This window comes from Acanthaster planci, linkage group LG04 (assembly GCF_054643075.1).
Source record: "Acanthaster planci isolate LZ-2023a linkage group LG04, COTS_SCS, whole genome shotgun sequence".
NCBI lineage: Eukaryota > Metazoa > Echinodermata > Asteroidea > Valvatida > Acanthasteridae > Acanthaster > Acanthaster planci.
Window position 1 is genome coordinate 18565086 of NC_141780.1, and position 12869 is coordinate 18577954.

General features: G+C 41.2%; 1 protein-coding gene across 1 annotated transcript in view; it reads left to right on the top strand.

Moving 5' to 3' along the window:
• LOC110986968 (uncharacterized) overlaps positions 1 to 11848 on the top strand; it is a 32539-nt gene extending 20691 nt beyond the window's left edge. Inside the window, exons 12-28 of the mRNA XM_087135628.1 lie at positions 133 to 241; positions 363 to 553; positions 822 to 976; positions 1120 to 1234; positions 1414 to 1550; positions 2193 to 2360; positions 2527 to 2620; positions 2789 to 3025; positions 3583 to 3759; positions 4141 to 4342; positions 4716 to 4880; positions 5827 to 5904; positions 6197 to 6378; positions 6647 to 6756; positions 7116 to 7278; positions 9851 to 9987; positions 10391 to 11848. Of these exons, the coding sequence (XP_086991754.1) occupies positions 133 to 241; positions 363 to 553; positions 822 to 976; positions 1120 to 1234; positions 1414 to 1550; positions 2193 to 2360; positions 2527 to 2620; positions 2789 to 3025; positions 3583 to 3759; positions 4141 to 4342; positions 4716 to 4880; positions 5827 to 5904; positions 6197 to 6378; positions 6647 to 6756; positions 7116 to 7278; positions 9851 to 9987; positions 10391 to 10700 (2730 nt within the window). The 3' untranslated portion in view covers positions 10701 to 11848. The remainder of the gene's footprint in view (positions 1 to 132; positions 242 to 362; positions 554 to 821; positions 977 to 1119; positions 1235 to 1413; positions 1551 to 2192; positions 2361 to 2526; positions 2621 to 2788; positions 3026 to 3582; positions 3760 to 4140; positions 4343 to 4715; positions 4881 to 5826; positions 5905 to 6196; positions 6379 to 6646; positions 6757 to 7115; positions 7279 to 9850; positions 9988 to 10390) is intronic.
• The last annotated feature ends 1021 nt before the right edge of the window (positions 11849 to 12869 follow it).

Consider the following 12869-nt stretch of genomic DNA (forward strand, 5'->3'; position numbering starts at 1 on the left):
GTAAGTAATCATTCAAATCTGCAACTTTCATGAAATTTTGCCGTCTGGCACAGCTGAAAATCAGTTCTAATTGATATGAGATTAGTTGTTCCACTCACTTTTAATCAATGAAAGCAATCTTTTTCTCAACAGTACACGTATTTGTCGAATACTGAGCCAGAGCTCGAAGTGAGGCTGACTGTTACTTGGACTGACACGTCTGGTGCAGCACATATCCTTGATGACATACATGGGTTTAATGGTAGGCTAAGCAATAAAATGAGACGTAAATTTATATGACAGCATAAGTTTCAAAAAGCAACATCTGCAGCCGTATTCCTCATTAACTATTTAAAGTTTCAGTGTGTATTTTTCCCGGATAGCCACTCTGTACAAATGTGAAGTCCAGAAACCAGACTGCAGCCGATGTATTACAGCCCGTCCAGAGCTTGGATGTCTGTGGTGCGGTGCCGTGCCATCCGTATCGGGTGTTTGTAAGCTGAATGAAACTTGCAATGAAAATGTTGTGACCTTGTATAATGGAGTGAACTGTCCTGATCCAGTTCTCAACGAGGTGGGTTGAAATGATGAGCCATTTGTTTAAATAAGACAAAGCTTTACCGCTTCTGCCATTTTACTGTCATTTCTTCCTGAATTCCTGTTCATAAAAACCAATAGCATATTTCGAACGAAATTGCCACGGGCCTTTCTAAATCAGAATTTGAATTACACTTGCACCAAGCATGACCATTTTCCCATAGAAACTGTAAGAGGTTGTCTGGCTTGTCTTCAGTTTGGTCTCACTCCGTTTCCTTGCTTTTCATCCCTAAACAATGACGAAGGTGTTTCCTTTGACTGGACCGATTGAAGGCAATACAATCCTTACCGTAATGGGAACTGACATCGGTCGAAGATTTGGTGACGTCGTGGCTGTGATGGTTGGCAATCAACCCTGTGATCTAGACGGATTAAGCTCCAACTATGTAATTGGGGCAAGGTATAGGAGAAAGATTCTTGTTTAAAGCAGGAATTAAATACTTCCTTCCATGCAGTTTATTATTCTTAAAACTGACGCCCTTAAAATTGCTTGGGTTTAATATTTGACCCAATGAACGAATGTCACATCACGCTTTGTTTCAGTGTCATATGCAAAACAATACCAGAACGTGAAGGAAGTCAGTTGGTCACTTTGACAATCACGGGGGCAGATGGTACACTGCAGCACAGCTCTGGAGTTGTCAACTTTAAGTTCACAGTGAGTACTTTTTACCCTGACAAAGCCTAGAAAAAAGGGATTGAATGCTGCTGTAAAACACATTTTCGTCTTCCGTGAAATTCTGAAGTAAGCATTATACTGAATTGCCTACGTCTGAAAAAATGTTTTTGGTGGGTACTTCGATTTATCAATATTGGTGCCATCCATTTTCCTACTAGAATCCAAGGATTACATTATTTGAACCTCGCCTTGGCCCAGAAGCTGGTGGGACTGCAGTAAGTGTGTATGGCACAGACCTCAACACAGGACGATATATTGCGGCGTTCATAGGGGAAAAGCCATGCATCATGTCATCGTAAATATCAGTCTTTTACATATTGTCGACAAAACTCGTGTATGTTTAGAATTAATGTACCCCTGTTCTTCATGGGATATAATTGTTCATGGAGTTAACGTCACAGATAATTCATTCTTTATAATTAGCCCAATTAGTTCTTCAGAGTATCTAGTTGTAGAAGACAAAAATACTTAGCCTAGCTGACAACTTTTAAAATAACATGAAGTCTTTAAGGTATTCCCCCCCTCCTTCCAAATCTTTACGTACTTCTATGAGACTTTTGCTGGGAAATAAGGTCAATGTCATTTTTTTGTGCTAATGCACCCATGTGTCCTTACGAACGCAAGTTTTCAAACTAACAGTGGGGAGTCAGGTTGGCGTAATGGTTTCTTCCTCACCTTCCACCTCTGCGGTCCGGGTTCGATTCCCGGCTCAGTCCACATGTGGTTTGGGTTTTCAGTCCCCACCTGATTCCGTGGGTTTTACCCAAAATATTCCTCTGGGGTTCTCCTCCCTTCTCCAAAACTGTAACAGCTTCTCATTGTCTCTTCTCCACAAGTTTCTTCAGGCTTGCAAGCTACAGTTCCTAGGGCGCTTTTGAGGAATCTTTGGTGTCATTACCAGACATAAATAATAATAACAATAATCTTTTGCAACTAGTGGCCCAACAGAAGAAGCCTTAGCGTGTATAACATCCGCCGGACAGGCTGGAATGGCAAGTAACTTGAGAGTTTCCTTCGATGGTGCGAACAGAACATCAGATGAGAAATTTAGTTACACAGAAAACCCTGTAATCACTCGGGTTCAGCCACTCAAGAGCATTTATTCGTAAGTCTGTTGCTCTGCATTTAGTTTTCATGACTAATAATCATCGTTTCAATTTAAGGCTTAAAATACAGCAAACCATAATACTGAGTTGAATGTTTCTGCAATAAGACAAGCTTCGTCATTACCCTTTATACAAGCGTTTGGTTTTTTTTTTCATGCATATTAGGGGTGGTCGGACGTTGAAAGTGGTGGGCCAACACTTGGATACCTGCCGAAATCGTCAGATTTACGTTGGGGACAGTAGTCTGATATATCAAGAGGTACGTAACATTGCTTGATTTTTTGCCAAATTCTTTTTCAATCATCCTTTCAATAAATTGTAAATGCCAGTGAATCGTGTCTTTAATTTCACTTTGGGTACTCACAGTTATGCTTGGAGGTTCAGATAATGTTTATTAGGGATAATTTTCAACAATTTTTTTACCAAGGTATGCACAGGGGATTCCCCCACAGATATGCAGTGCAAGTCTCCAAACATAATATCACTCGGAATGATGATGGATACCAACGATAACCTGACCTTTGGCTTCATCATGGACGGGGTCATCGAACTATTGGCATGGTCTGAGAACAATGAGGTTGAGTTGGAGTACTTTGAAGATCCAGTGTATGTCCCGTTTGAGAATGAAGAGATGGAGAAAGGTGGATCAACACTGACAATCATGGTGCGAGTTGCTGGCTTAGTTTGCCTTCGGTTTTTCGACTCAATAGTTTGCGTAGCCTATGTTTCGATCAAATGTAATCTGAGTTCACAATAACATACCTGATTCGTCACTCTTAAATGTCACGTACACCCTTTACAATCATCCAATGTAATTGAACCAAACCTCACTTTATTGCTGCACCATGTTGACTAGCTGTGTTCCTTCTTGTTGGTGCTTTCCTGGTACTGTAGATGTTTTTAACTAAGCCGGTGAGAATCAGCTTCATGGTGAATATGAAATGTTGTATACCGACAATTGTTTCTCAAACAAATCTCAAGTAATATGACCTCATTTTGGCTACACATATGCAGATATGCATTAAGCTATTGGTTACACTCTTTTTTTCAGGAACATTAAAAGTGTTACCAGTGTGGTACTTACGATAGCATTCAACTTAATTTCAAAGAAATTTCGGGGACTAATATTTTATGGTCAGCGAAATCAGTCTTTCTTTTTTAAAAACGCCTTTTGGTTGCAACACTATGGATACATGATTGCAAATAAAATTGTTATTTCAGGGTGAACGGTTGGATAGTGCGATCACAGCCCGAGAAATCCAAGTTAGGATTGGAAAAGACTTCTGTGAAGTCAACCTAGTCAGTGATACCGTCTTACAGTGCACTTTACCAAAGAATGAACCGGCTGCTGGGGACTTCAGAGGTGAAAACGCGGAGGAAGGCCTACCTGTGGTCTGGGTAAGTGTGTTGGTAGACCCAGGAAAGCCTGCCTGTGGCCTGGGTATGTGAATTTAGAGGTAGGCCTATATTTCAAACAGGAGTATTCACGGTTGAAGCTAGGTGAATGTAGATTTCCTCTTTGAAACTATTGTCCAAAATGTTTCTACCGTAAGAAAAACCCAACCTTCCATGAAAAGAGAAAGACGAGTATATGGTCTATGTTTGTTGGAGATTTGTTGTACAAAACAATAATGAAATTACCTTCTGAGAAAGGGAATTTACAATGATCAATACTTCCCATAGCAACATCATTTAGAATAGAAAAGAACTTCAGAGATTCCTTTTTGGAAAGAGAATTCGGGTGTCAGAAATGAAATTTAATTTCATGTTATTTGACAGGTACTTCACAGTAACTTGGAAATCGTTTTAGGAAGACTGATCTATCCCCGTTCCGTTCATGTTCCTGCCATTGTGGCCGGTGTGGTTCTGTCTTTCTCCATTGCTACACTTCTTGTTGCTGTTCTCGGTTATGTGAGGCAGTTACACCGAAAACGCACCCATGACCAACGACTCCTGAACCGAATCATGGAGGTCCATCTCGGTAAGTGAACCGAAACTTCATGAAAGACTGGATTTTTTTCATACAAGCCTGCACGTTGTGTGTTCTCCCCACGGCACTTTCACTGATGTTGTTAAACATTTTCTTCCATGTGAAGAGAGAAACTTTCTAATGTTATATCATAACACCATCCCAACTGTTAAATGGGAATCCGGGAGGGGTTTTCTTTCAGTGAGGCTTTGAAGACATGTTAAGGTTCTTTATCCACACAAGGTAGAATACTCCTCCATTTTCAAGGTGGCACACGATAGTGTCGTTCAAACACCCCCATCGTATGACAGACATGCAACATTGCCTCGTCCAGATTTACCAGAAGGTTCAACTGATGGTAAACGCAATGGTATGATTTTGTCAGAGATGTCATCTCACGTCAAGAGGCGCTGGTGGCAGAGAGTCCAGAAACAGATGGACGAAGGGCCCAAACAAATGCGCATTGTTCTGAGCAACAAAGTCAGCTATGTTCCCGAAGAACTTCACATTGAGTTAAACCGACTGGAATTGGGAAAGACACTTGGACAAGGTAGGGACCCTAATGGGCAACACTTGAAAGGTATTGGAATTTTTTATAAGCTAGAATATCTCATTTCATAAGTTTTAAAGAAAGTAATTGGTATATTTAGCTATCAAATAATGACACAAAAACCCCGAAAAGTAAAACTAGATAAAATCAAGGATGTCGGGACCATGAGTTGATGTTGAATGAGCTCGAAGCCGCATTCGCTTTTGAATTTGCCCCACCCCGACACCAAAAGCTGGCTACGCCGCTGCTCTAGTCCCTTCTCTGCCTGAGGTAAAGAAAGAGTTGCCCCTCCCTGTAAATGCAGACCTACATCAGATGAACGGTTTCGTGATGTGACTTTAACATAGGAAATGTGCGGGCAACTCTCATTTCCCCTTATAAGTGCACAAAAGTTTCTCGAGATCTCTTAGTGGTTACGCCATCGAAAATCGGACTTCTTAAACTTTTGAAACTGTTATGCGCATCTTGGCGAATAAGGGTTTTGCTTTGAGGTTAATAAAAGAGGACGTTGTTAATGCTACGGCACTGAAAAAAACAAACGCTGATTGAAAATTAGCTGGATTGTAGTAAATAAAATTATTCACTGGCCTGCAGTCTTGAACTGAAGTAGCAACAAAAGGGAATAAAATACACAACATCAAAATTGCAACATTGCTGTCAATTTTTAGTACCGACTTAGTTTTCACACCGTGTTGTTGTTTTGTTTTGTTTTGTTTTGTTTTGTTTTGGATGAAAACACAGTTTTACCCATAAATGTGGCAATTCACAAGAAGAAAATATCCCCCAAAATAGCGCAATGGAAATCCAAAATAGTCGACCAAAGCGGTATCTCCAAGAAATGCATTAAAATTGGATTTGATTAAAGGAAAGGCATTACCTCTTCGTGGAACCAAGCTCAATACTAAGCATCATAGTTAACTTTTATTCCGCTTGGCATGATTGGCAGGTGCCTTTGGACGCGTACTGCAAGCTGTTCTGCACAGTGAGGCAGGAGATCAAATCGTTGCAGTGAAAACAGTGCAAGGTTAGTGGTTAAAGTATTTGGCATCTGAAAATAAATTCCGGACAGGAACATTAGTGTCTTTTATGACTGATTGTTCACTGTGTAAAAGACTACAAGCTAAATTTTGTCATTCGTGTATGAAAACCAGGTAAGAAGATAAAGAAATCTTTGACGTTTTATTATTATTCGCGAGTACTGTAAAGTTTCTGCCCTGGCAATGGCTACCTCCATGTTTTGACATGGGCGTGTCTGTTTATGGAACCAACAGTATTCATATGAGATAAAGCTTTAACTCAGCGTCCTTTGCACACAGACACCTCGGACCCAAAAAATGTTGTGAAATTTCTGGAAGAAGGTCTCATCATGAAAACTTTCCACCATGTCAACGTGCTGGGCCTATTTGGATTGGCCTTTGACTCGGACAAAAATCCCTTAGTGGTCCTACCTTTCATGGCCAACGGTGACTTGCAGACGTTTCTGGTCAAGAACAGGAAGGTATAAACACGAGAAACCTAAGACTTGGCACCCAATGTCTCGTAAATGGAAACTCGCCCACTTAACAAATCTGATTGCTTTGCAGTTTACATGCACTGCTTACCTTTTATTCTCCATTTCGTACGTCGATATGGAAAACAGGATATGATCACTTAATTGATTTATGTAGGCATATATGCCACTCATTTTACCAACATACCCATGATTTGTAAGTGGTTTGCATTATTTCCTTTATTTCCGCTGGAGGTTTGTTTCTTCACTCATGCAGGAACTACCAACATCTCAGCTTATCAGGTTTGCTTCTGATGTCGCTCTGGGTATGGCATATTTAGCTCAGCACAAGTTTGTGCATAGAGATCTTGCAGCCAGGAACTGCATGTAAGTCTATTCCGCTGCTGTCAACGTCGACTGGAACTTCGGACTGTACACGAATCCTTTGAAGTTTTTCACCACAAATAAGCAATTTTAGTAGCTAAATTTAACCGATTCGCCAGAGCTATAAATGCATTGCTCTCGTTAAAAAACCTACATGAATAATGTATACAAACAGCAGAGCATCTTACACATAAGTGTTTACCGTTGGCAGAAGTAATTGGAACGGTATAGTCATGACACGAAAAATGACACACAATGCAATCGTTCAAAAGGGATGTTTGCTGACATCATAGATTTTAATCGAACAATATATTACTCAAATCTCTTAAATCACCCAAATTTTCTGGCATTTTTTTATAAAGGGTTGACAGTGACCTCTTGGTGAAGATAGCTGATTTCGGACTGTCACGTGACATGCAAGAGTCGGATTACTACACCAGCGGCGATGCTCAGGCTAAGCTGCCAATCAAGTGGATGGCTCCTGAATGTATGGAACGTCGTAAATACAACTCACGAACTGACGTGGTACGCAGTTTCTGTTATCTTTACTTTTGATCACATTGCAATATTAAGGAGTACGTGAAAACCTTGTTACAATATAGAAATACACCTCGTATCTGCGTTGCCCTAATGGACACTTACAAACATGAAGAAGGCGCTGCATTACTTAACAATGATGTCCGATCACTGGTTTCAATAAGGACGCTGTACGCACATGAAGAAGGCGCTGCATCACTAACAATGATGTCTGATCACTGGTTTCAATAAGGACGCTGTACACACATGAAGAAGGCGCTGCATTACTTAACAATGATGTCTGATCACTGGTTTCAATAAGGACGCTGTACGCACATGAAGAAGGCGTTGCATCCCTTAACAATGATGTCCGATCACTGGTTTCAATAAGGACGCTGTACGCACATGAAGAAGGCCCTGCATCACTAACAATGATGTCCGATCACTGGTTTCAATAAGGACGCTGTACGCACATGAAGAAGGCGCTGCATCACTAACAATGATGTCCGATCACTGGTTTCAATAAGGACGCTGTACGCACATGAAGAAGGCGCTGCATCACTTAACAATGATGTCCGATCACTGGTTTCAATAAGGACGCTGTACGCACATGAAGAAGGCGCTGCATCCCTTAACAATGATGTCCGATCCCTGGTTTCAATAAGGACGCTGCACGCACATGAAGAAGGCGCTGCATCACTTAACAATGATGTCCGATCCCTGGTTTCAATAAGGACGCTGTACGCACATGAAGAAGGCGCTGCATCCCTTAACAATGATGTCCGATCACTGGTTTCAATAAGGACGCTGTGCGTACATGAAGTAGGCCCTGCATCACTAACAATGATGTCCGATCACTGGTTTCAATAAGGACGCTGTACACACATGAAGAAGGCGCTGCATCACTAACAATGATGTCCGATCCCTGGTTTCAATAAGGACGCTGTACACACATGAAGAAGGCGCTGCATCACTTAACAATGATGTCCGATCACTGGTTTCAATAAGGACGCTGTACACACATGAAGAAGGCGCTGCATCACTTAACAATGATGTCCGATCCCTGGTTTCAATAAGGACGCTGTACGCACATGAAGAAGGCGCTGCATCACTAACAATGATGTCCGATCACTGGTTTCAATAAGGACGCTGTACGCACATGAAGAAGGCGCTGCATCACTAACAATGATGTCTGATCACTGGTTTCAATAAGGACGCTGTACGCACATGAAGAAGGCGCTGCATCACTAACAATGATGTCCGATCACTGGTATTAATAAGGACGCTGTACGCACATGAAGTAGGCCCTGCATCACTAACAATGATGTCCGATCACTGGTTTCAATAAGGACGCTGTACGCACATGAAGTAGGCCCTGCATCACTAACAATGATGTCCGATCACTGGTTTCAATAAGGACGCTGCACGCACATGAAGAAGGCGCTGCATCCCTTAACAAGGATGTCTGATCACTGGTTTCAATAAGGACGCTGCACGCACATGAAGAAGGCGCTGCATCACTAACAATGATGTCCGATCACTGGTTTCAATAAGGACGCTGTACGCACATGAAGAAGGCGCTGCATCACTAACAATGATGTCCGATCACTGGTTTCAATAAGGACGCTGTACGCACATGAAGAAGGCGCTGCATCCCTTAACAATGATGTCCGATCACTGGTTTCAATAAGGACGCTGTACACACATGAAGAAGGCGCTGCATCACTAACAATGATGTCCGATCACTGGTATCAATAAGGACGCTGTACGCACATGAAGAAGGCGCTGCATCCCTTAACAATGATGTCCGATCACTGGTTTCAATAAGGACGCTGTGCGTACATGAAGTAGGCCCTGCATCACTAACAATGTTTCCTGATCACTGGTTTCAATAAGGGCTAGCTGTTGCCACTCCTTGCATTCTGCAATTCACAATATTAAAGAAGTATTCTTTGGAACTGTCCCCTGTAAACGGTAAGACGAATTATTTTATACACATTACAATCAAGAAAGAATTTCAAATGTCAGTGCTAGCTAATACGGACGATTCTGTGATAAATAGTCGACAAAGTCTCATTCGCTAACTTAACTGCGCTGTGCATGGGAAAGTTCAGTTTTCCCGAATGTATAATCATCTTGGTTGAAATTTGGAATTGCTTATTACCACTGGATATAGGTGGTCACAGTGATGGTTTTATGTGGTGCAGAGAACGATCAATCAATCAAATATCCCAACTTACGTGAACTTGAAAAGCAGCCTGTCTGCGGCAAATTCTTGGTGGCGCAGTGCATTGTGAATCACCCGTATTATCCAGTAGCACATTGTGGACTATGGACGGAAGTATTTTGCTGCATTCAGCACATCTGCATAGAAACTACACCATCCAAGCTATAAGATCCTACAGATCAGCTTAACTCATCGCAGATAATCCATTTTCACCGGCTGGCAAATTACTTCCTGCATGTTTTAATTGCGAGTAATTTCGTTGACGATTTGCCATTTGGTCTGCTTCGCATGCAACATTATTGGATAAGGAGTAAATGGGCGGTTTTTGGTTGGTTGCTATGCATTTTTCTGCAGTGGTCCTACGGCGTTCTCCTTTGGGAGATTTTCAGCTTGGGTGAAAAACCCTACCCAGGATTGGCGAACCGCGATGTGTATGACTTCTTGAAGGATGGTCAACGTATGATTGCTCCCACCAACTGTCCGCCAGAGATGTGAGTTCCAGACAAAAAGTCTTCAGCATTTAATTACGCTATAGCTCAAGTCCGTTGCAATATTTCTCCGTTTTAAATTCAGTCTTCTTAGATAGTACTCTCCGAACACAAGGTAAACTCTACTGTTGGACTTAAGTTGCAAAATGCTGCAGTGAAAAGGGCATCATCTATAGACTTGAATAGTCACTGATACCTCACACTTAAATTGCTTGATTCTAAGATCAGTTTATCGAATGAAGCACATGTAAATTTTGTGATTCTTCGCTTAACAAAGCTGGTCTTCTTTCGAAGGAGTGCTTTAAGTGGATGGAGAAAAAAATAGAAGTTTATTCAGATATTGATGATTAATATCATGGGAGTAAACCAATTTAAATAATGTTTTCTTCTTGCCTGGCTGCTGCAGCTACGGAATAATGCAACGTTGCTGGCAAGACAACCCCAAATCACGGTGCACCTTCCAACAAGTTGCCAACCTGCTAGAGGGCCTACTGTCGGAGGATAACGACTATACAGCCTTAACTGGGGCAGGCAGGGCCGGGGAGGATCAGGTGGAACCTCCAGAGCACCCTAATGACAGCTACTTGGTGCCCAAGCAGATGGAAACTGCGTTTGGTGTAGAGGGCCCGTGGAATGTTGACGAAGGTGCCGGTGGAAGCGGGGTGCCCCCCGCCCACGATCGCTCTAACTACGTTAATAAAGCTGTTATTAGATAAATGTAACTCGCATGTAGGCTCACCTTCGCATAAGTCGATCCGGAGCGAACAGGATGAGGTTTCCCCGGCTAAAGTCCTGTGATAATGGAGTAAATGTAGTACAAAAGATACCAATAAGTGAGGCCCAAAGTTTTGTCGCTAAACCTTTGGGGAGAAAATACTTGACCATAATTTTATAGATGTGACTTTTTCCGAAACATAAAATGAAACATACAATAAAAAAAAGTGCCCTGGATTCTAACCAAGATTTCAACACGGGTCATGATCAACTGAACCTGGTTTTCCCACTTTTTGTCACTTTTTATGTAATGTATTTTTCTTTTATGCGAAAGTGAAAACAAGAAGATATTCCACACAATCGACTGTGGTCATCCAAGACTTTTAAATTAATAGACTTAAATTTCACGCCTAGCCTGTTTATAGTTGTCCCGGTATTACATGTAGATATATTACCATATGCTCTTGGAGGGGGCAGAGCAGTGGAATGGTTTCAGTCTTTGGTAGAATTGCACATTTTTAACCAATGAGTCCTTCGTTTTATTATCGATTTTAAATTACACAGACATGCATACACTGTAACAGTCCTCGGAATTTTTATATTTGTATGCAAATTGTCACAGCATTTCAAAGCAACTTTTGCAATAGTTTACCAGCTCGATTGAGTATGTAGCGAGTGTAACTGACTTATATCTGCATAGCTGTTTCAAAGTAGTGTATGAATTTAAGTTGACAGCAATTACTTTGTGGACACTTGCCTATAACTCTATGCTATTACATTGAAATGTGACATTTGTTGGTAGATGTAGTCCAGCCGTGGTAGCGATTGACATTAATCATTATATGTACTGAATTCTCTATGTAACATCGCAATAGTTTATTCTGTTATGTAAGGATTGGTGAAACCACCACCTACCCATGTGGGTGCTGAGCCGGCTGTATTGGGTAATTTGATGATCTGATTTATAATTATTGTTTAAACTCTACACATCGATGCATTTTATCTGGAAACTGCGTCTTATTTTCCACGTTGGCGGCCAGGCAATGGCGAAACAAGAACCAAGTTTTCGGGGCCGAGGGAATAAAATTTGGAAATTTCTTCGTAGCCTTTTTTTGGCCTTTGCTGGGGCAACATTGGGGGGGGGAGTGAAACAGTCAGTATTCTCATTTTTCGAACCAAAACAATTCTGGTCCATTTTAAAGGGGGGCACCCAAATGCGGCCATGCAGTTCATGGTAGTTAATGCAAACCAGCGACACCATTAAGACTTCGACAAGAATATAATATCAAATCAGTAATCTGCTTGCCCTGAAGAAGGTACTCAGTTACCGAAAGCGCGGCATTCACGTATTTCAGAGCACTGGTTTGATATTATATTCATATCGATATTCTGATCACGGTGCTACGCAGCCCTTCCATATTTCTCTGATACACTATTCATACAGGCGTGTAAACTCGTGTAAATACATGGAATAGCTTTTGAGGCATGCATTTTAACCTGAAGTTAAAATGTTTATTCATTATGTACTCTGAAACTGACAATTTCAAGTGGACCATTCGTTGCTCAGTGGCCTTAACCAAGCCCTCATGTCTCAAACATGTTCAAAAGTAGCAGGGACATTTGACATTGTCACTTGGAAAGAAGCTTGAGCACCGAGTCCATAGTTTTGATACCTAATTTTATGCTTTTGCATTCCAAGTTGAAAAAATGACAAGTTTGTTTCAAGCAGATGCTGCATGATTGGGTTTAAGACATCCGTGCCGTGGGAAAAATGAATTGTATTAAACCAATTAAGATATCAAAGGTTCTTATTACGAATGTTATAATAGAGCAATGTTGAATGTAAGCTGGTTAAATATACTTGCTCGATTACTTCCATTTCTAGATTTAACCCCAGAGCTAGGAGTACCCCAACCGTACATTTTCTCTTATGTCATCGAATCACATTTTAACGCGAAAAGCCTTGGGGTGTTTTACTGCTATTATCTAGCATTTCATCGTGAAACTAGAATAGGTCGAGGTATGCATACAGAATGTTCACTTTGGCTAAGACTGATTGGTCCAATTTTCTAGAGTGGATATATATATTCCTATAAAGTCTTCCACAACTTCGTTTTCAGAAATATTCACAAATTTGTTTGTAAAAGTGCAGGCTTTTTCATATACGTATG